Source organism: Salmo trutta, chromosome 2 (assembly GCF_901001165.1).
Source record: "Salmo trutta chromosome 2, fSalTru1.1, whole genome shotgun sequence".
NCBI lineage: Eukaryota > Metazoa > Chordata > Actinopteri > Salmoniformes > Salmonidae > Salmo > Salmo trutta.
In genome coordinates this window covers 72,686,166-72,709,375 of record NC_042958.1, presented here as the reverse complement: position 1 = coordinate 72,709,375, position 23,210 = coordinate 72,686,166, and the positions used below count along the sequence as shown (strand labels likewise).

The following is a 23,210-nucleotide window of genomic DNA, read 5'->3' as shown; positions in this document are numbered from 1 at the left end:
ATGATCAAAAAGGGTTTGTAAATAAAACTACTCAGACTATAAGAAATTAAGTCATGTGATTGTACCTCCAGCATGGTTGTCTCTCCTGATATCAGCATGCACAGGACGGGGATGTCAATGCTTCCACTGCCTGACAGACAGATGTTCAAAAATTATTACAACTTCCAACAAAAACAACTGAGTAACAGCTTGAAATTTCTCAAAGGTTTCTGTTAGCTATACATTACTATTTGTGGCAAGTAAACTAAGAAAGCACTAGTGTATTACAGGGTTCCTACACAGATAAGAGAAACATAATGTTAAGAATAACGTTTTTAGCGCAATGCATTTTGTTATTGTGTGTCACTGCACTTAAAGAATGAATCGTCTAAGATTACCTTTTCAACTCTGTGTGCTTGCATTTACATTTTGATAAGCTCATTGAAAAGACATGATGTGACATGTAATGGCTAGCCCGGCATGCTCTCCTACACTTGGCAGAAGAACTAGATTATGCCATGGCTGAGGTCCAACAGATGCCATAATCGTATTATCATGCATGCAGTGCTTTACTATCACCACAGGATGGCATAGTGCACTCTCACGATGTCAACCTGAAAATGCAATAGCAACTCTAGGCATTTCAGCACACAACTAGGTGATGTCAGAGGTCATAGACTATAATAACAGCATTGAATGGTTATAATGCCATAGATAAAAAAAATAAAAAAATTAGGTTACTATATTTTATTTAAATACATTTTTTTTGGGGGGGGGGACTTTTTATTTATTTATTTTATTTCACCTTTATTTCCCGGGTAGGCCAGTTCAGAACAAGTTCTCATTTACAACTGCGACCTGGCCAAGATAACGCAAAGCAGTGCGACACAAACAACAACACAGAGTTACACATGGAATGAACAAACATACAGTCAATAACACAATAGAAAAAGTATATATACAGCGTGTGCAAATGAGGTAAGATAAGGGAGGTAAGGCCATAAATAGGCCATAGTGACAAAATAATTACAATTTAGCAATTAAACACTGGAGTGATAGATGTGCAGAAGATGAATGTACAAGTAGGGATACTGGGGTGCAAAGGAGCATAAATAAATAAAAAACAGTATGGGGATGAGGTAGTTGGATGGGCTCTTTACAGATGGGCTGTGTACAGGTGCAGTGATCTGTGAGCTGCTCTGACAGCTGGTGCTTAAAGTTAGTGAGGGAGATATGAGTCTCCAGCTTCAGTGATTTTTGCAATTCGTTCCAGTCATTGGCAGCAGAGAACTGGAAGGAAAGGCGGCCGAAGGAAGAATTGGCTTTGGGGGTGACCAGTGAAATATACCTGCTGGAGCGCCTGCTACGGGTGGGTGCTGCTATGGTGACCAGTGAGCTGAGATAAGGCGGGGCTTTACCTAGCAAAGACTTATAGATGACCTGGAGCCAGAGGGTTTGGCGACGAATATGAAGCGAGGGCCAGCCAACGAGAGCATACAGGTCGCAGTGGTGGGTAGTATATGGGGCTTTGGTGACAAAACGGATGGCACTGTATCCAATTTGCTGAGTAAAGTGTTGGAGGCTATTTTGTAAATGACATCGCCGAAGTCGAGGATCGGTAGGATAGTCAGTTTTACGAGGCTATGTTTGGCAGCGTGTGTGAAGGATGCTTTGTTGTGAAATAGGAAGCCGATTCTAGATTTAATTTTGGATTGGAGATGCTTAATGTGAGTCTGGAAGGAGAGTTTACAGTCTAAACAGACACCTAGGTATTTGCAGTTGTCCACATATTCTAAGTCAGAACCGTCCAGAGTAGTGATGCTGGATGGGTGGGCAGGTGCGGGCAGCGATCGGTTGAAGAGCATGCATTTAGTTTTACTTGCATTTAAGAGCAATTGGAGGCCACGGAAGGAGTGTTGTATGGCATTGAAGCTTGTCTGGAGGTTAGTTAACACAGTGTCCAAAGAAGGGCCAGAAGTATACAGAACCCTTGTGGTAACACAAGATTAATCATCCTCTAGAATTCAAATCAATACTAGTGTAAGTAATATGGTAATAGCTTGGTGTTGCCACCTGACAGCCTAGCTTTAACCTATCCAGTTCAACCAGAACCACAACAGCAGGGCAACAGAGACAAAAGGCGGCCCTGTTCGAATACTTTCAAATGCATCTTTCCTTGAGGTGATCACTGATCTAACATGATTGTCCAGTCATGCTGATGAGTGATTACTTCAAGAAAGGAGGAGGAAAGGATGAATTTTGGATAGGTTGAAGACACGCAGTCAAGTGGCAACAACAAGATAAAACCATATACTAGTATGGATTCAAATAAAGACGCCCTCCACCGGAAGTAGTGCCTTTATTTCTCACATGGTTTACCTGAGGCACGTGCTTTTGTTTAGCCTGAATTAGAACATAGACTAAATTGACGTATTTGAATCCAACGTCTCTCACCCCAGATGCCTGTGCGCTGATGGGAAATATAGTCCTCCAGCCGGGCCCTGAAGCCTGCCTCGCCCCCTCTGCGGCCTACACTCCCATCATCCACCAGAAGGAAGGCCTGGTAGTTGTTGTCCAGGCAACATGAGTCACGGGACGTGTTCTGGAAGTAGTACCTAGCAGGGAAGCTACCCTGAAAGAGGGGAAACAAGACATGGTCAGAACATGAGGGCTTTTCATACTACTGTGACTGGAACAAATTGCAATAATCGCTGAAGTTGGAGACATATCTCCCTCACTAACTTTAAACATCAGCTATCTGATCAGCTTACCAATCACGGCAGCTGTACACAGCCCATCTGTAAATAGCCTATCCAATCTACCTACCTCATCCCCATATTGTTTTTATTGACTTTTTTGCTCTTTTGCACACCAGTATTTCTACTTGCACATCATCTGCACATCTATCACTCCAGTCTTAATTTGCTGAATTGTAATTACTTGGCCTAAATACTATGGCCTATTTATTGCCTTACCTCCTCATGCCATTTGCACACACTGTATATAGACTTTTTTCCTATTGTGTTATTGACTGTACGTTTGTTTATTCCATGTGTAACTCTGTGTTGTTGTTTGTGTCGCACTGCTTTGCTTTATCTTGGCCAGGTCGCAGTTGTAAATGAGAACTTGTTCTCAACTGACCTACCTGGTTAAATAAAGGTGAAATATATATTTTTTAAATAAATAAAACTGAGCCAAACCGAGCCAAGCCAAGATATCCACCATCATTTCCACCATTGTCTCTTTCAGCATAGTTCAAGAAACTATGTGAAAAGGAAATATCTGAGTTAGCAGTTTGGTTCGGCACGATAGCGTGCGTGCATTACCTGCGGATTGACCAGCTGCTGGCGGTTGTGGACCAGGCCCCAGGGAGTGATGCCCAGAGCCACCACCTTGTTCAGGGAGACAGAGGAGGCAGCGGTGGCATGGTCCCTTACCGCTTCCCCTACACACCTCCCGACACCCTCACGCAGGCCTCCAGTAAGTATCCACGCTCCTGTAGTAGGTGTGTGTGTGTGTGTGTGTGTGTGTGTGTGTGTGTGTGTGAGAGAGAGAGAGAAAGAGAGGGGAGAATATCATGGGGTGTTAATACATGATCAAGTATATTTCCAGTTCAAAGTGGTAAGATGGTATTACATTGACAAGTAATGATGGTTACTTGGAGCAAATATGATTCAAGAGAAATAGCTAATAAAGTTAGCAGACGATTCTGTCATTGTCAGTTGCTTTCTAGGAAAACAACTGAGTAGGCCTAATGTTGTAGATTTTGTAGAATGGTGAGACCACTTTTATAGAGACCAAATGTTACAAAAAACAAAAGTCATGGCAACTCACTCCCTCATTATCAATTTGTAAGTCGCTCTGGATAAGAGCGTCTGCTAAATGACGTAAATGTAAATGGTTCATTAGTCAAAATATTCAATGTTTAATTCAGGATTATTGATTGTCTAAATACATCTGTCCTCTCCTTGTACTTCTCCTTATTGAGCCAATTACTCTCTCTTTCCTCCCACTCTTAAGTTTATAGTCATTTGTACTTGCATCAGCAGTAGCTTTTAACCTAGATAATGGTAGGTGTCGTATGTGATGCCGGAGTGGGGGAGTGGTAGTAGTGGGAGTAGAGCTTCTCAATGAAGTGCTAAGAACCAGAGCATCTCATAAAAGGGCTCCTGAGTGGCGCAGCAGTCTAAGGCACTGCATCTAAGCGGTTGAGGTGTCACTACAGACACCCTGGTTCGAATCCAGGCTGTATCACAACTGGCTGTGATTGGGTGTCATGTCCTGACCAGTATAGGGGTTATTTGTGATTGTAGTTTGGTCAGGACGTGGCAGAGGGTATTTGTTTTATGTGGTTCGGGGTGGTGGTTTGTTTAGAAGGGTGTTTGATTTATTATTTCTGGGTTTTGGGTTATGTTCTATGTTTTTGTATTTCTATGTTCTTTCTAGTTTAGTAATTTCTATGTTAGGTAATTGGGTGGACTCTCAATTGAAGGCAGATGTTTGTAGTTGCCTTTGATTGAGAGTCCTATATATAGGGATGTGTTTTGTTTGTTAATTGTGGGTAGTTGTCTTTAGCACTGCTGTTATGTGTATAGCCTGCTAAACTGTTTCCTGTCGTCGGTTCTTTGTTTTTCCGTGTTTACATTTATTTAATAAATATAATGATGAGCACGCAACCCGCTGCGCCTTGGTCCTCTCTTCACGAAGACAGCCGTTACATTGGGAGTCCCATAGAGCGGCGCACAAATCCCCAGCGTTGTCCGGGTTTGGCCGGTGTAGGCCATCATTGTAAATAAGAATTTGTTCTTAACTGACTTGCCTAGTTAAATGTAAAAAAAAATATTAAAGGAATGTTATATATTGCATAGGAGGCTGAAACACAGCAAAGGTGAATAAAAAAGAATAATAAACCCACTTAGTAATAATCTAGATGGAGCAGAATACCTAGAGATATGAACCCCTTGGGGAGAGACAATTCATGCGATTGTATTATCTCTTGAAAGACCCCTCTCCTTCTTATGGAAATGGAAGGTTAGAGAGCAAGGTTTTCCAAATATGCAGTCATCCTAGCATATTCAAAGGGTAACAGGAAAATTCAAAAAGGATCAGAAAGGTGGGTCACAGCTTGTACAACTTTGGTAACCACTGGGTCAGAGACTGTAGAGTGCGGGACAGCTACGAACAGTAGTGGATTTCCACGATTCCCTATCACCCCTCGGGGTATGGGACTAATTTGGAGTACAATGACCATTTCCTCTCTCCTGAAGTGACAAGGCCACGGGCCCGCACCAGCTACTTGTTGTTCTCCAGAAGTCCCTCTGAGGCCTAAGAGTTCAAGACAAAACAATAAATATGCTCACACTCACTGTGGTATTGCACAGCGAGAGAGTTGTATTGCGGTTATGCAAGGCAGAGGTCATACAGTAGTGTGAGAATTGTCTTCAGTTCTTAGTGTCTTTCCTGTTGCTATAAGTACGCACTTACAGAAAAAAACTGCTGCAGTTCCTCAATCTGAAACCTTTTTTTTGTGGCAAAGTTTTCAAATCAGCAAATATTGTGACTTGGTAAAACCTAGTTTCAGTATTTGCCTAAAATCCCAATGTATTGTCCTGGATGGTCACAATATATTACAGTTAGTGGATTTCATAAAAATAAAAATAGTGAGACATTAAAAAAGTTATCCTTTTTAGATAAACCTATACTAAATATATTCACTTCACCAAATAATTTATTAAAACACAGCAATGAAGGTCAGCACTCTGTAGGGAAGCACCGTGATCTACCTGGAGGACAGCTAGTTTCCGTCCTCCTCTTGGTACATTGATCTAGCAGGCTCATGGTTCTTACCCCCTTCCATAGACTTACACAGTAATTATGACAACATCCGGAGGACATCCTCCAACCTATCAGAGCTCTTGCAGCATGAACTGACATGTTGTCCACCCAATCAAAGGATCAGAAAATGAATCTAGTACTGAAAGCATAAGCTACAGCTAGCTAGCGCTGCAATGCATAAAATGTGGTGAGTAGTTGACTCAAAAAGAGAGAAAGACAACACTTGAACAGTTTTGAACAAATCATTTTCTTCAAAAATGAATGAGAAGAAAGAGCTATATTTCGTTGTATTTTTTTCCACGGCATAATTTAACTAGGCAAGTCAGTTAAAAACAAATTCTTATTTACAATGACAGCCTACCGGGGAACAGTGGGTTAACTCTCTTGTTCAGGGGCAGAACGACATATTTTTACCTTGTCAGCTCGGGGATTCAACCCAGCAACCTTTTGGTTACTGGCCCAACACTCTAACCACTAGGCTACCTGCCACCCCAACTAGCTAGCTAGTTTTTACCTACTCAAACATGTGGCTCAAACAGAGAGGGGTGCTATGTTAGCTAGCTGGCTATGGCTATCTAACACTGGAACTCTTCCAAGTCAAGGAAAGCTTCTGGTTTTATAAATTTAATGCCACCGGGGCCCTCCAGTGTAACTTGCTAAACTGCTTGCTGACTATACACTGTACTGCATGATTGTAGCGGCTATGACGTTAACTAATATGGTGACAACAATGTAGGCTATGTGTAGAGGTTAGCGGTTATGATATGAAGGTTTGGCTTGGGAAGGTTGTTTCGTCTGGTTACAGACAGCTAATGTGTTGTGCACTTATGTCCACAAGTGAAGGGAAAATGTGAGAGGAGGAGATCGCGTAGATGCGAGAAGGAATTATACAACGATAAAAATGATCATGCTGTTTGTATTTGGCTGCTATGAAAGTGTTTGTGTGTGTATTCATTCTGCCGATTCTGTTGAAAAATGGGGATAAACGGAAGCAAACGGATCGAAACGGGTATAAACATACCTGAATTTGTCCAACAGAAACTCTCGTTTGCAACTGTTGATTACACCCTAGATCAACTAGATGCAGGCAAGAGTGTGGAAGATGGTATTGAGTGTGTCACGGTCTGTTATTTGGATTACTAAAAATGTTCTCTCGACCTGTACACCTACGTTGTAAACTTTCAGTTACAGGCTAGGTTGTAGCAACCTCATGATGGGTTAGGGAAAATTTGAGTATCATGTAGTAGCTTAAACCTGTCATGCTGTAATAGAAAAAATATAAATAAGGCCATGCTCATAAAAAAATAATAATAACTGTCCATCTTAAATGGCCGCTACTGATTACAGTATTACAAAAAACTCACCTACTCATTATGATTTATAAAAGCGGACGTGCACAAAGGTGGCGGCCTCCATGGACTTACCTCGTTTGATACGTTTTCTGTATTGTAGCTTTCTCACCGTTACCCTCTTTTTATATCTGTATTTAGCACAGTATAGATGATCCCAATTGAACAATGTTGTGCGCCATAGTTTAAAAACTCTGTAGATAGTGCTAAAACAATGACATCATATCTGTTTTCTGCCATCTTTATGCACATGCGTGTTCAGAAAGTGCCATTGAGTAAGGAGAGGAGGCGGTTCCATCAGTACCTGTGCTCTGGGAGGCTTTGACCAATCCCTGCCTCAGGACCTCCCGTACCCACGTCTTGACCTTTGCCCTCCCCTCCCCGCTCACCACTGACACCACCAGGTTGGGCGGAGGTAGCCCCCAGTGGGCCGTCATCAGGGTGTAGACGATGGAAGGAGGGGTGTCCCACGAGAGACGCAGGAACTAGGGGAGAGAGAGAAATAATGGTACATGCCAATAGTAGACAGTCTATACAATAATATTGTATATAGTTTAAAGTATAGTATACTCTCTTCGTCTCCTTCCCTTCATCTGCACTAATGTAAAAGATCTGTGTCTCTGCTCTATCATTACTACCGGAAAGCCATAGTAATGATGATTAATCAATTCAGGAACAAAATGAATGTTGACAGGGGAAAGAAAGCAGTATGAAAGATGGAAGCAGCAGAGAGAGAAACAGTCAGACAAGTACATACATAGTGAGAGAAAGCAAATAGATCTACAGTGGTTCCTCCTTTAAAAGTTGCGTCATACTGCGGCACACCTTGGGGCTGCTGCAGCATTCTGTGGCACACTATCTATTTGTCAGCCATTTTTTCTGTTAATGCAACTTATTGCTAGTTTGACCACCAGAGGACATCTTTGAGAAGCATTTGATAGTCTTCTGTATTGGCGTTACCAGAGAATTTTAAACCTTTTTGTAATAACATAGTATATGGGATTGATTTTAAGAAATTTGGCTTAATTAATTTGATTAATATTATGGTGTTTCTATTCATAGAAAACAAAAAACAAAACCCTCATGGAATGGAAAATATGGTGCTGTACAACGTGACGGTCAGGAGAAGGCTACAGGATTGGAGGATTCTAAATTGTTTGCCTTCATTAGACAACTTTGTTCCAATATTTCTGTAAATCAGTGATATTTATTCCATAGTAATTCGTTATGGATCCATAACTAAATCAACATCTGCATTTTGAAAGAGTATTTTTATCATTATATTATTAACAAAATGTGTTTATTTGTTTATTAGGCTTCTGTGCAGTCTACAATACATACTGTAGTAAACATGTGAAAGTGCCTAATTCCTTACATAAGGTAGAGCAGGCCATGTCTGTACTACAGAATGCAGGGCACGCGGGAGACCGGGTTTCAAATCCCCAATGGGGAGGAAGGAGTAGGCTGTCCTTGTAAATAGGAATTTGTTTTTAACTGATTCCATATGTATTATTTCATAGTTGTGATGTCTTCACTATTATTCTACAATGTAAAAAAATTGTAAAAATAAAGAAAAATTCTGGAATGAGTAGGTGTGTCCAAACTTTTGACTGGTACTTGCTTAATTAATTAAATTAATATTATGTTTTTTCTATTCAAAGAAAAACTAAAAACCCTCTGGGTTTCAATTAGGATTGAACGGAAAATATGACGCTGTACAACGTGACGGTCGCAGTACAGTACTGGGCTATTTAGCTAAAGAATCCCCCCAGGGCACGTGCGTGACCGGGGTTCAATTCCCCAACAGGGAGGAAGGAGTAGGCTGTCCTTGTAAATAAGAATTGACGTGCCTAGTTAAATAAAGTTTGCACTAAGAGCATAACATTTCTGCACCCGAATTTTCAAATTCTTGTCTAACCAATACCCAAACAAAGATTAAGTGAAAATAAAAATCTCATTGATTTATGAAGACCAGTCCCCATGCTTGCCTCAGAGCAGCGTAAAACGGTGCTAAAACAGTTGTAGGCTTTTGCTTCTAACTTCAATTTGCTCTTTAAACAAATAAGACCTACACCATTTTTAACAGAACATTTCTCAACACTAGTGAGACTCATTTTGGCTATGGTAGGCCTACAGTATATCTAAAAATATTTTTTTTCAATGACGTAACTCTCCACCGATAATTACATTTAGAGGATTGGAGGACTCTAAACTGATATCTAAGAGCATTTTCCGTTAGATAAGAGACTATTATATAATTCTAAAGGAATTCATAATAATCGCTTTGTTTAAAAAGTAACAATATTTTGGAGATGTTGTTTTTATTTAACCTAGAGTGAGTGAGAAAAAAGACAATTCTTGAACATGGGGTGAGACATTCTCACTAATTTGTAAATAAAGCCAGTTTGTTATTTAGAATAAATTTTTTAGCAGACATCACTAGCTTATATTCAGTCAACACATATCTTAAGAATATCATGGAGTATTTGACAAATTCATTTGTTATGGATCCATAACTAAATAAACATCAGCATTTTGAAAGAGTATTTTTACTCTATATTCTTCAGTTACACATCCTTGGAATAGCAGAACAGCATAACAAGAACAGCATAAAAAGAACAGCATAACGGTCCTGGCGGCCAATGCTGTGCCTGGTGAGCAGTTGGTCAAGTTCTGTTGTCAGAAGAGGAACGGAAATGTCAGGGTGAACCGACGACCTGACGAACCCGCCACGTATGTTGACTCTGCCTGTCGGAGGTGGAGTTCCAGAGCTCACAAGTGTGCCTAGCATGGATTGGGACTCCATCTTGTTCCTCGCCCATGAGCACCTTCATCAGATGATCAGAATGGTACCACCCTGAGCCCCCATAGATTACAGTGGCATGTGATAGAAACGGTAGATCAATTAAGAATTAAAAGTGACTCCAACACACAAATGAGGCATACACATTTTAAGAATCTAGCTTAATCTTAGGGCTAGGCGTCCCGTCAGCGGGACACCTGTCAACAATTTCTGGTGAAATTGGAGGGCGTGCAATTCAAATAAATAATCTTAAAAATTAATGATATTAAACATCTAGGTACATACAAGTGTCTTATATCGGTTAAAAGCTTAAATTCTTGTTAATCTAACTGCATTGTTCGATTTACAATAGGCTTTACAGCGAAAGCATGCCATGCGATTGTTTGAGGACAGCACCCCACATCAACATATTTTTCAACCAACACAGCCTTCATAAAATCACAAATAGCAATTAAATAATCACTTTTTGAAAATCTTCCTCTGATTTGCAATCCAAAGGGTCCCAGCTACAACATGCATGGTCATTTTGTTAGATAAAATGCTTCTTTATTTCCCAAAAAGTCAGTTTAGTTGGCGCCATCGATTTGAATTCAACATGCAGACAAAGGAATCCATAAAGCTACCGCTGAACTTTGTTAAAACAAGCCAAACTACGTTTCTATTTAATCCTCAGGTACCCTAAAATGTGATTAAACTATAATATTTCATACGGAAAGAAGTATGTTCAATAGAAAAGTGTGTGTCCTCTTCATCGCGCACTCACAGACTGATTTCCAACTGTGACTCCCAGTACCAAAACTCAAAATTCTTCCTCGTTTTGGAGGAAACAAGCCTGAAACCTTGAATAAAGACTGTTGACATCTAGTGGAAGCCATAAGAATTGCAATCTGGGAACTGGAATTGCATAGGACCCATAGCTTTCCATTGTAAGAGCATGGGATCTCAAAAAAATAACTTCTGGTTGGTTTTTCTTTGGATTTTCTCCTACCATATAAATTGTGTTATAGTCTTATATATTATTTTAACATTTCTACAAACTTCAAAGTGCTTTCTATCCAATTGTACCAATTATATGCATATCCTGGCTTCTGGGCCTGAGTAACAGGCAGTTTACTTTGGGCACGTCAGTCAGGCGGAAATTCTGAAAAAAGGACCCTAGCCCTAACCGCTTTCTTGGTAGCCATGCGTTTTTTTCAGCCCTTTTTCCACTGATCTCCACGGATGGTTGTAAGCTCTGCAAATACACATTCATGTTTTAAGTACACAATTATCGATTTTATTACACAGTATACCTACACATTGATAGGCTATATACCTACTTTTTTTATATAAAATGCTCTGAAACCAAAATAACTTTAGGTTTGGTGATCCTCTCAGCTCTGGCTCATTTTCAAGTCCTCTGGTGGTTACAGTCCTAACCCTGGAACGGGTAGCACCATAGAAAGAAGCTGGCTTGATGAAAACGATGAAGAAATCAGAGATATGCTGGACCCTGTCAGAGAGGTGTTTCTGGGTACACATCGTTTATTTCAAGGTAGGATTATAGCAATATTTTGTTACGTTTAGGCCTATTTACATGTATATTTCTATTATTGTACCTAAATGCATTTTCTTCTCCAAATGCAGACAATGACCCAAAACACACTGCCGCAAGGGTTTGCATTGCAAATGGGGCATAAACTGGGTCAAGACGCCAGCAGAGTAAGTAGACCTTTATGTAGTAAAATAAAGGCTAAATACAAATAAGTAAAAGACCTACAAAAACTTTTTTTAATCTCTACATGTAGGTCTCCTGATTTAAACGAGATCGAACTTGTTTGGCATCAACTGAAAACATTCATCCTTAACTCTGCCAAGCCGACAAGCAAAGATGAACTAGTCAAGGCCATCAAGATGTTTTGGCAAGAGAAATTGGCGACACAACAATGCAACAAATACATTCATCTCAGCAAGGTTTTATTAACTGTGGTCATGGAGCTGGGTGGAAGTGCAACTAAAATGTAGTTTATATAAACATCTCCATTTGAGTGCATTTTTTCTCGTTATTCTATTTTATTAACGAAAGCATAAAGATGTTGATAAGAAATACTGTACTGCTGTTTTGAGTAAGAAATGTAACATTTTAGAGTACTTAAGCATCGAATAAATTGCAAGTTGAGGGATTTTCACAACAGTAGCCGGGTTATAAAAAGTCTATTGTCCTACTAATAGGAAACATTTGCATGATGGGCTACACCTGCTACAGTTATGAAAAACACGTGCTTGAAAACCTGTTTTCAAAATGCCTCCAGTTGTCCATCACTACTGTAAATAAAAACACAGCATCTTGTTTACATCTTGTTTACATTCTTTATTGTGTCACACATAATTTGTATCTAACTTTCCAATAACTTTTAGAGCTTGGGATTTACAAATGTGCGCTTTTCATTATTAGTTACATTGTTTTAGTTCGAACGTGCATACTTTTTTTCTTTAAATTATTGTTTTATGTTGGATGCTACATTTCTGACCAGTTGCAATTGTAAGTAGGCCTAATGAAATAAATCCTACTTCTATTAGGCTGTTAAACCTCATAGCCTACCTCAGCCAGTTAAGTAATTTTATATAGGTCTAGGCTCTGAAGAAATAGACTCCAATTAAGCCCTCTTGTTGTTTGTAAAGTCAAATTAAAACAAATATTATTATTGAAATGAATTGCTTGACTGGTGTAGGTTTTCTCCATCTGTTGGTGTGCAACACTTGCATAACAAGTTAGCTATATTTTCAGCACCAGCCACTGTTCACCTATTGATTGCCGCCAGTTGTTTTTTAAATTGAACCTTTATTTAACTAGGCAAGTCAGGTAAGAACAAATTCTTATTTACAAATGGCCTACCCCGGGCCAAACCCGGATGATGCTGGGCCAATCGTGCGCCGCCCTTTGGCACTCCCAATTACGGTCGGATGTGATACAGCCTGAATTCGAACATGGGACTGTAGTAAAGCCTCTTGCACCGAGATGCAGTGCCTTAGACTGCTGCGCCACTCAGGAGCCATAACCAATATATATATATATATATATATATATATATATAAAAATTTAGAACACTAACTGTGTGTAGGTAGATATGTGTAGGTACATTGCCTTGCAAAAGTATTCATCCCCCTTGGCGTTTTTCCTATTTTGTTGCATTACAACCTGTAATTTAAATGGATTTTTATTTGGATTTCATGTAAAAGACATACACAAAATAGTCCAAATTGGTGAAGTGAAATGAAAAAAAATTACTTCTTTCAAAAAATGATAAAGAATTTCCACCGGAAAAGTGGTACGTGCATATGTATTCACCCCCTTTGCTATGAAACCCCTAACTAAGATCTGGTGCAACCAATTACCTTCAGAAGTCACATAATTAGTTCAATAAAGTCCACCTGTGTGCAATCTAAGTGTCACATGATCTGTCACATGATCTGTCACATGATCTCAGTATTAGAGGTCGACTGATTATGATTTTTCAACGCAGATACCGATACCGATTATTGGAGGACCCAAAAAAAACTGCCGATACCGATTAATCGGCCGATTTTTTTTATTTATTTGTAATAATGACAATTACAACAATACTGAATGAATACTTATTTTAACTTAATATAATACATAAATACTATCAATTTAGCCTCAAATAAATAATGAAACATGTTCAATTTGGTTTAAATAATGCAAAAACAAAGTGTTGGAGAAGAAAGTAAAAGTGCAATATGTGCCATGTAAAAAAGCTAATGTTTAAGTTCCTTGCTCAGAACATGAGAACATATGAAAGCTGGTGGTTCCTTTTAACATGAGTCTTCAATATTCCCAGGTAAGAAGTTTTAGGTTGTAGTTATTATAGGAATTATAGGACTATTTCTCTCTATACGATTTGTATTTCATATACCTTTGACTATTGGATGTTCTTATAGGCACTTTAGTATTGCCAGTGTAACAGTATAGCTTCCGTCCCTCTCCTCGCTCCTACCTGGGCTCAAACCAGGAACACATCGACAACAGCCACCCTCGAAGCAGCGTTACTCATGCAGAGCAAGGGGAACAACTACTCCAAGTCTCAGAGCGAGTGACGTTTGAAACGCTATTAGCGCGCACCCGGCTAACTAGCTAGCCATTTCACATTGGTTACACCAGCCTAATCTTGGGAGTTGATAGGCTTGAAGTCATAAACAGCGCAATGCTTGAAGAATTGGGAAGGGCTGCTGGCAAAACGCACGAAAGTGCTGTTTGAATGAATGCTTACCAGCCTGCTGGTGCCTACCACCGCTCAGTCAGACTGCTCTATCAAATTATAGACTTAATTATAATATAATAAACACACAGAAATACAAGCCTTAGTCATTAATATGGTCGAATCCGGAAACTATCATCTCGAAAACAAAACTTCTATTTTTTCAGTGAAATACGGAACCGTTCCGTATTTTATCTAACGGGTGGCATCCCTAAGTCTAAATATTCCTGTTACATTGCACAACCTTCCATATTATGTCATAATTACGTAAAATTCTGGCAAATTAGTTCGCAACGAGCCAGGCGGCCCAAACTGTTGCATATAACCTGACTCTGCGTGCAATAAACGCAAGAGAACTGACACAATTTCACCTGGTTAATATTGCCTGCTAACCTGGATTTCTTTTAGCTAAATATGCAGGTTTAAAAATATGTATTTCTGTGTATTGATTTGAAGAAAGGCATTGATGTTTATGGTTAGGTACAGTCGTGCAACGATTGTGCTTTTTTCACAAATGCGCTTTTGTTAAATCATCCCCCGTTTGGCGAATTTGGCTGTCTTTGGTAGGAAGGAATAGTATTCACACAGTTCGCAACGAGCCAGGCGGCCCAAACTGCTGCATATACCCTGACTCTGTTGCAGAGGTGACACATTTTCCCTAGTTAAAAGAAATTCATGTTAGCAGGCAAAATTAACTAAATATGCAGGTTTAAAAATATATACTTGTGTATTGATTTTAAGAAAGGCATTGATGTTTATGGTTAGGTACACGTTGGAGCAAGGACAGTCCTTTTTCGCGAATGGGCACCGCATCGATTATATGCAATGTAGGACAGGCTAGATAAACTAGTAATATCATCAACCATGTGTAGTTAACTAGTGATTATGATTGATTGATTGATTGTTTTTTATAAGATAAGTTTAATGCTAGCTAGCAACTTACCTTGGCTTCTTACTGCATTCGCGTAACAGGCAGGCTCCTTGTGGAGTGCAATGTAAAGCAGGTGGTTAGAGCGTTGGACTAGTTAACCGTAAGGTTGCAAGATTGAATCCCCAAGCTGACCAGGTAAGAATCTGTCGTTCTGCCCCTGAACAAGGAAGTTAACCCACCGTTCCTAGGCCGTCATTGAAAATAAGAATGTGTTCTTAACTGACTTGCCTAGTTAAAAAATATTATTAAAAAGAAAACATTTTAAAAAGAAAAGAAAAAAAATACCGATTACCGATTGTTATGAAAACTTGAAATCGGCCGTAATTAATCGGCCATTCCGATTAATCGGTCGACCTCTACTCAGTATATATACACACCTGTTCTGAAAAGCCCCAGAGTCTGCGACACCACTAAGCAAGGGGCACCTGTTCTGAAATGCCCCAGAGTCTGCAATACATTTACATTTACGTCATTTTGCAGACGCTCTTATCCAGAGCGACTTACAAATTGGTGCATTCACCTTATGATATCCAGTGGAACAACCACTTTACAATAGTACATCTATATCTTTTGGGGGGGGGGGGGGGGGGGGGGGGGGGGTTAGAAGGATTACTATATCCTATCCCAGGTATTCCTTAAAGAGGTGGGGTTTCAGGTGTCTACGGAAGGTGGTGATTGACTCCGCTGTCCTGGCGTCGTGAGGGAGCTTGTTCCACCATTGGGGTGCCAGGGCAGTGAACAGTTTTGACTGGGCTGAGCGGGAACTGTGCTTCCGCAGAGGTAGGGAGGTGAGCAGGCCAGAGGTGGATGAATGCAGTGCCCTTCTTTGGGTGTAGGGACTGATCAGACCCTGGAGGTACGGAGGTGCCGTTCCCCTCACAGCTCCGTAGGCAAGCACCATGGTCTTGTAGCAGATGCAAGCTTCAACTGGAAGCCAGTGGAGTGTGCGGAGGAGCGGGGTGACGTGAGAGAACTTGGGAAGGTTGAACACCAGACGGGCTGCGGTGTTCTGGATGAGTTGTAGGGGTTTAATGGCACAGGCAGGGAGCCCCGCCAACAGGGAGTTGCAGTAATCCAGACGGGAGATGACAAGTGCCTGAATTAGGACCTGCGAATGTTGTATAGCATGAACCTACAGGATCGGGTCACCGCCTTGATGTTAGCGGAGAACGACAGGGTGTTGTCCAGGGTCACGCCAAGGCTCTTAGCACTCTGGGAGAAGGACACAATGGAGTTGTCAACCGTGATGGCGAGATCATGGAACGGGCAGTCCTTCCCCACTAAGAAAGGGGCACCACCAAGCAAGCGGCACCATGAAGACCAAGGAGCTCTCCAAACAGGTCAGGGACAAAGTTGTGGAGAAGTACAGATCAGGGTTGGGTTATTAAAAAATATCAGAAACTTTGATAATTCCACGGAGCACCATTAAATATATTATTTAAAAAATGGAAAGAATATGTCACCATAACAAACCTGCCAAGAGAGGGCTGCCCACCAAAACTCACGGACCAGGCAAGGAGGGCATTAATCAGAGGCAACAAAGAGACCAAAGATAACCCTGAAGGAGCTGCAAAGCTCTACAGCGGAGATTGGAGTATTTGTCCATAGGACCACTTTAAGCTGTACACTCCACAGAGCTGGGCTTAACAGAAGAGTGGCCAGGAAAAAGCCATTGCTTAAAGTGTTCGCCAAACGGCATGTGGGAGACTCCCCAAACATATAGAAGAAGGTACTCAGATGAGACAAAAATTTAGCTTTTTTGGCCATCAAGATAAACGCTATGTCTGGCGTAAACCCAACACCTCTCATCACCCCGAGTCACCATCCCCACAGTGAAGCATGGCGGTGGCAGCATCATGCTGTGGGGATGTTTTTCATTGGCAGGGACTGGGAAACTGGTTAGAATTGAAGGAATGATGGATGGTGCTAAATACAGGGAAATTCTTGAGGGAAACCTGTTTCAGTCTTCCAGAGATTTGAGACTGGGACCGAGGTTCACCTTTGAGCAGGACAATGATCCTAAGCATACTGCTAAAGCAACACTTGAGATGTTTATTGGGAAACATTTAAATGTCTTGGAATGGCCTAGTCAAAGACCAGACCTCAGTCCAATTGAGAATCTGTGGTATGACAAAGTTTGCTGTACACCAGTGGAACCCATCCAACTTGGAGCAGTTTTGCCTTGAAGAATGGGCAAAAATCCCAGTGGCTAGATGTGCCAAGCTTATAGAGACATACCCGAAGAGACTTGCAGCTGTAATTGCTGCAAAAGGTGGCTCTACAAAGTATTGACTGGGGGGTGAATAGTTTTCAGTTTTGGTCTTATTTCTTGCTTGTTTCACAATAAAAAAAATATTTTGCATCTTCAAAGTGGTAGCCATGTTGGCTAAATCAAATGATACAAACCCCCCCCTAAATCTATTTTAATTCCAGGTTGTAAGGTAACAAAATAGGAAAATACCAAGGGGGTGAATACTTTCGGAAGCCACTGTAGATGTGGAACAATAGATACAAATGATTAGTTGGGGAGAGGGGGGTTTGGGGGAATTTCACACCTAGCTCAAGTTGGGCCGGGGGGTTCACACCTAGCTCGGCTATTAGACACTTCTTTAGTAAATGTTGAATAGTCTATTGTTCAGCTAATAGCCCATCCTCCTACTACGCTTGTTAAAAACTAATAAGTGTACTTTTTCCCATTTCCACATGTTAAAGGCAACAATTGATAAAGTGTTTTTAGCCACAATCCGCCCCAACCCCAATTAATACATGTGGGCACAGTCGATAGCGTGCTGGACTCCGGGAACAAAATGTTGAGGGTTCAAAACCTGCTCCCTGCTCATTTCATTACATTATTATGCCAGTCTCAGAGCAAAAAATTCCCATCTCGTTCCTCGCTCTCTTCTACGCGTCATTCTTCGCCTGAGTGGCTCGCTTGTGGGCATGCTGGACTGTTTTTTATTCTACATATATGAATTACAAATCAGCCTTTACTTAAACCAAGGTTTCTAGTCTATTGCATAGTTACAATGTGTAATCATTGAGTGGTAAACACTGTTGAAGTGTATAATTGTAATACATACATGCAGACACAGCATAATTCAAAGAATGGAGTTTGATACACCTGGTATTGCACATGACTGAAAAAAAACTTTCTAAATAGTGATTTTCATAAATTACATTTATGACAAAAAAATATGCACAATCGTTTGTCTCTACATTAACTAACATATTCCTCTCAATTGTACATTTTTTGCTTGACTCGTTATGACGTTATAATTCCCGTGTCCCATGTGGCTCAGTTGGTAGAGCATGGTGTTTGCAACGCCAGGGTTGTGGGTTCGATTCCCACGGGGGACCAGTACGGAGAAAAAGAATGTATGAAATGTATGCATTCACTACTGTAAAACGCTCTGGATAAGAGCATCCGTAAAAATGATAATTACTTAAATTTGCTTCACCATAATGTTTTGTCAGCCATCTTTGCTGAAGAAAGTCACCAGGGATGGGTGGCTCGCGTCAAATTCGTTATTGGAACGACTCGGTATGATTGGTCATATAAAAACCTTGGGACCCAAATGCATAATGAGTGCTTTAACTCCACCTTGCGGTGGTCTGGAGCAATGAAGCCGTGACGCTGGGTACCTCTAAGTCCCGCGGTGTCATCTCGCAACTTTTAAAGGAGGAACCACTATAGAGAGAGGGAGAAGCATACAGACAGACAGAAAGACAGACACCTACTTTGCTGTGTCTCTTGCTGGCGCCGGCGAACTCCAGCTCTCCGAAGGCGTCGGTGGGGTACTCGGAGGAATGCTGGGAGCTGTCCCAGTGGCTGACGATGGCTGTGCTGAAATAGTCCCCCAGAGCCACTGAATCATGGGTGTCCCGCGTACCCCCACACTGACACAGCCTGCCATTACTAAGGGAGAGGAAATGGAACAATCAGCAGCAGCATAGGAAAAGATTCATCATTACTTTGATCATTTACATTATAAGAATAACAATCATAATTTTATTCATCATTACTATATTCAAGCTTTACACAGTTATTGGCCTCCTGATCTTGCATTATTTTGAGCAATAGGTGAAAAATTACAAATGTTAATAAAACAAATGTAGAGAATGTGGGAAACTGGGAATGTGATTTGACTTTACCTGAAAGAATCCTCTACGAACGTTGTGCACACTCGTTTCTTGATAATTTTGGGTATCCAGCTCTGAAATTATAATTAGAAGGTTAGTTTATAACCATCAAGATTGATGATATTTGATTGATTCAAGAAGCAAAATACACATGATTTGGTGCGTTATTGCAGGTGTTCTGTTTCCACCCTGAGACTTTCAGGGTGCCTCACTAAATTAAGAGTAGGCCATAACTGTTAGGCCTCCTGTAATATTAATTCCAAAATATGACCGTTTTTTATATTTCAACCCTGTCAAACTGTGCTCATGCATTACATGTGAAAAATATTGACCTTGCTGCTGTTTTCTGTTTGCTAGTTTTTCTCCAGCTTTTTCTGAGACACCTTGAAACCTCACCTATGCCCCCAAAGATTGAAAGTAATAGGTGCATTGAAATAAGAGCCATGTAGTGTTGCAAAACTACCAGTAATTTACCAAAGTTACCTGAATTGTCTGTCATTTCAGTAATTAACAGGTAATCTATGGAAAATGTGTTAATTTATACTTCAATAATATTTGAAAAATGTATTAATATATTCATTTTTTTCTTAAAATGTACATCTGTGTCCATATTGTCCATGTCATGAGTTTCTAGTGGATAGACCATATTATTCAAGAGAAAATAGTTAATGAAAAAAGCATCTAATCAACAATGGTATAATTTTAAAGTAACTCTGCCACCGGTTTGCCACATTATTACTCCTACATAGCAAATAGGCCAGTCTTACCTAGTGTTGATCTTCAGTTTAACATTTCTTGTGTTGGTTCAGGTAAAAACCAGACACATCATGCTCTATTGCAGGTTGACTTTTAGAATTGTTTGTTTTAATATCTCTGTTTTATTTTTTTATGTACATTTTTATTTTACCCTGATTTAACTAGGCAGGTCAGTTAAGAACAAAAATCTTATTTTCAATGAAGGTCTAGGAACAGTGGGTTAACTGCCTTGTTCAGGGGCAGAACGGCAGATTTGTACCTTGTCAGCTCGGGGATTTGAACTTGCAACTACTAGTCCAACACTCTAACCACTAGGCTACCCCATTGATTGATTCATCACTCTTGTGCTACTGAAATATAAATAACATACAATTTGTTAAACTAATCCAACATGTTACTTGGATTTATTTATTATTGGATTTATTGCAAACTGTTCCAGTTTAGATGGTTTAGGTCAGGGGTGGACAGACTTTTTGGCTCGAGAGCCAAATCGGGATTTTGAAATTCAACAGAGGGTTGCATTTTTGGGAGACCAATTGTTTTTAAATCAGTTTGCGGGTGCCTCTTGAGTGGCGTAGCGATTTAAGGCACTGCATTGCGGTGCTTGAGGGTCACTACTACTTTTGGCGATGCTTGGAACACAGTGAAAGTGTATGCAAAAACACAATGCGTAAAAACCACTCAGATTTACAATTGATCAATTGTGAAATAGTGTGATACCAGGAAGAATAGGCAACATTTATTTTACAAACGAATAATACCATAAATATGTTGTTATCCCACATTCTACAGTAGTGCATAGCTAGGCTACTCGAAAGACAAGTTTCAAAATGTTGTTTGAAGCCGTGTTGAAAGTTTGTTGCTGCCGCGCCACCCACGCATTCACAAGGCCACGGTACACTCAGCATTTTTTAATCGTAGTCTAGCCCCCACATAATAAATAGCCTCACATGCGGTAAATCAATACTGTATTGTACAGTCAACTTTAGGTTACAACGGAATACAATTTCTCACAATTTTTTTTTAAGCATTCCCACCTGATCTTTCTCGGTCTTTGACATTTCGCCGCCGCCTTCTCCTTCCGTATCGCTCATCTCAAATACCTCGTTTTATTCACGAAAAACTATGAACAGATAGGTTATCCATTTGATTGACCCTTTTCTAAATTAGTGGCATTGCGGTGAGCGTTCAGAAATGAGCATGAAAATCCAGTTTCGTTGTGGTTACATTCGTCGACACGTATGCCAGGTAGGTGTGGTTAGAATCATGAAAGGGTATATAGAAGGAAATCTGAAAAAAGTTTATTGCGAAAATGGGGTAAGACCAATGCAGCATATGAATAACAAGTCTAGACAGACAATTTAGGCATGGCAGGACTTAATAATGCGGATAATAACGTTGAATATGCTCCAAACTATCCACCTTTAATATATCATAATAACACGAACAAAAATATAAATGCAACATGTCAAGTGTTGGTCCCATGTTTATTGAGCTGAAATAAAATATCCTAGAAATGTTCCATATGCACAAAAAGCTTATTTCTCTAAAATGTTGTGCACTTTTTTTTACATTCCTGTTGGTGAGCATTTCTCTGTTGCCAAAACAATTCATCCACTTGACAGGTGTGGCATATCAAGAAGCTGATTAAACAGCATGATCATTACACAGGTGCACCTTGTGCTGGGGACAATTTTATTTCACCTTTATTTAACCAGGTAGGCCAGTTGAGAACAAGTTCTCATTTACAACTGCGACCTGGCCAAGATAAAGCAAAGCAGTGCGACACAAACAACAACCCAGAGTTACACATAAACAAACATACAGTCAATAACACAATAGAAAAATCTATATACAGTGTGTGCAAATGTAGAAGAGTAGGGAGGTAAGGCAATTAATAGGCCATAGAGCCGAAATAATTACAATTTAGCATGAATTAAAGCACAATAAAAGGCCACTCTAAAATGTGCTGTTTTGTCACATAACACACGTTTGATCACATGCTTTTTCAAACCGTGTTTTGCAAGATGTGAGATCCCATTGATTTCGCTGTGGTTTCGGTGCTTTCTTTCATTCCATGCTGCTTTGAAACACCGACCTCGACCGGATTTTGTACTAAAAGTTTCACCTGACTGGTAACTTAGCAGGTAGAGTATGGAACTATGGAACATTCAGAGACACTTTCTGCACTGTTGTTCAAATAATTAGTTTTATTTGGTATAGTATAAGCTTCTGTCTTAAGCATCCTAAATAATGCATAGATTACATTTTTTTTTAAATAGTCAACTGGAAGGCAAAAAAGGTAAGCATAATGTAAAATACAAACCTGGTATTCCAACTGATTATAGGCTACTGAAGCCAACGACTTACCACTGCGCCACGGAGTTCTGATAAAAACAGTGGAGAAAAAAAAGTATTGCTGGCTGGCAGAGGTCCCTAATGTGCATTGTGAACAGATAATGAAGCGCAAAGTAATGAACCGTTTTTCAGTATAATTTGGTGAAAGCGCCAACGCCTTCAGAAAGCCTCGGTTTCCCATCACTAGCAGAGTGATGTGTAATTCTTATTGGAATTTGGCCAGAATGTGTTTATCCAACCATTGGAACTATCAATCACACACAAACTGCATTCAGAATGACTGCCTTCTCCTCCCGTTCATCTACACTGATTGAGTGGATTTAACAAGTGACATCAATACATGCACAAATATTATAGGTACAGTTTAAAACATTCTCACACATATTTTTTCAAATGTATCAGATTATGCAAATTCCTGAAGTTAAAGCTTAAACACTGTAGTAAATACTAATGCTCAGGCACTATTTAAAAGAAAGAAGAAAATATACAGTAAAAAAGCTTATTCAGATTCAGAAGGGTTCTTTGTAGAACCCTTCTTGCCTTCCAAACAATCAAAGAATGAAAAAGGTTTTAGGTAGAACTCTTTGCCTTACAAAATACCCTTCTCTTCCAAAAAGAGTTCTTCAGATGAAAACGTTTCTTAGTAGAACCCTATCCCGCTCTTTTTTTAAGAGTGTAGCTCTGCCCATGTTAAGTCTGAGGGTTATGGTCATAGATGCAGTCTATAAGGGATCAATAAGTCACCTGTGTGTTGATCTGAGAGGTGAGGCTACAGTCAGAGGCACAGTCAAAAGCAGCAGTAT

At 40.1% G+C, this 23,210-nt stretch overlaps 1 protein-coding gene across 1 annotated transcript in view; it reads right to left on the bottom strand.

The window, feature by feature from the left end:
- The window catches only part of LOC115162698 (transient receptor potential cation channel subfamily M member 4), a 91,471-nt gene extending 70,053 nt beyond the window's left edge, over nt 1–21,418 (bottom strand). The window contains exons 1-7 of the mRNA XM_029714175.1: nt 21,087–21,418; nt 19,306–19,367; nt 18,892–19,069; nt 7,468–7,648; nt 3,306–3,475; nt 2,434–2,611; nt 66–130 (exon numbers count right to left, since the gene is read on the bottom strand). Of these exons, the coding sequence (XP_029570035.1) occupies nt 66–130; nt 2,434–2,611; nt 3,306–3,475; nt 7,468–7,648; nt 18,892–19,069; nt 19,306–19,367; nt 21,087–21,143 (891 nt within the window). The 5' untranslated portion in view covers nt 21,144–21,418. The remainder of the gene's footprint in view (nt 1–65; nt 131–2,433; nt 2,612–3,305; nt 3,476–7,467; nt 7,649–18,891; nt 19,070–19,305; nt 19,368–21,086) is intronic.
- Nucleotides 21,419–23,210: the final 1,792 nt, after the last annotated feature.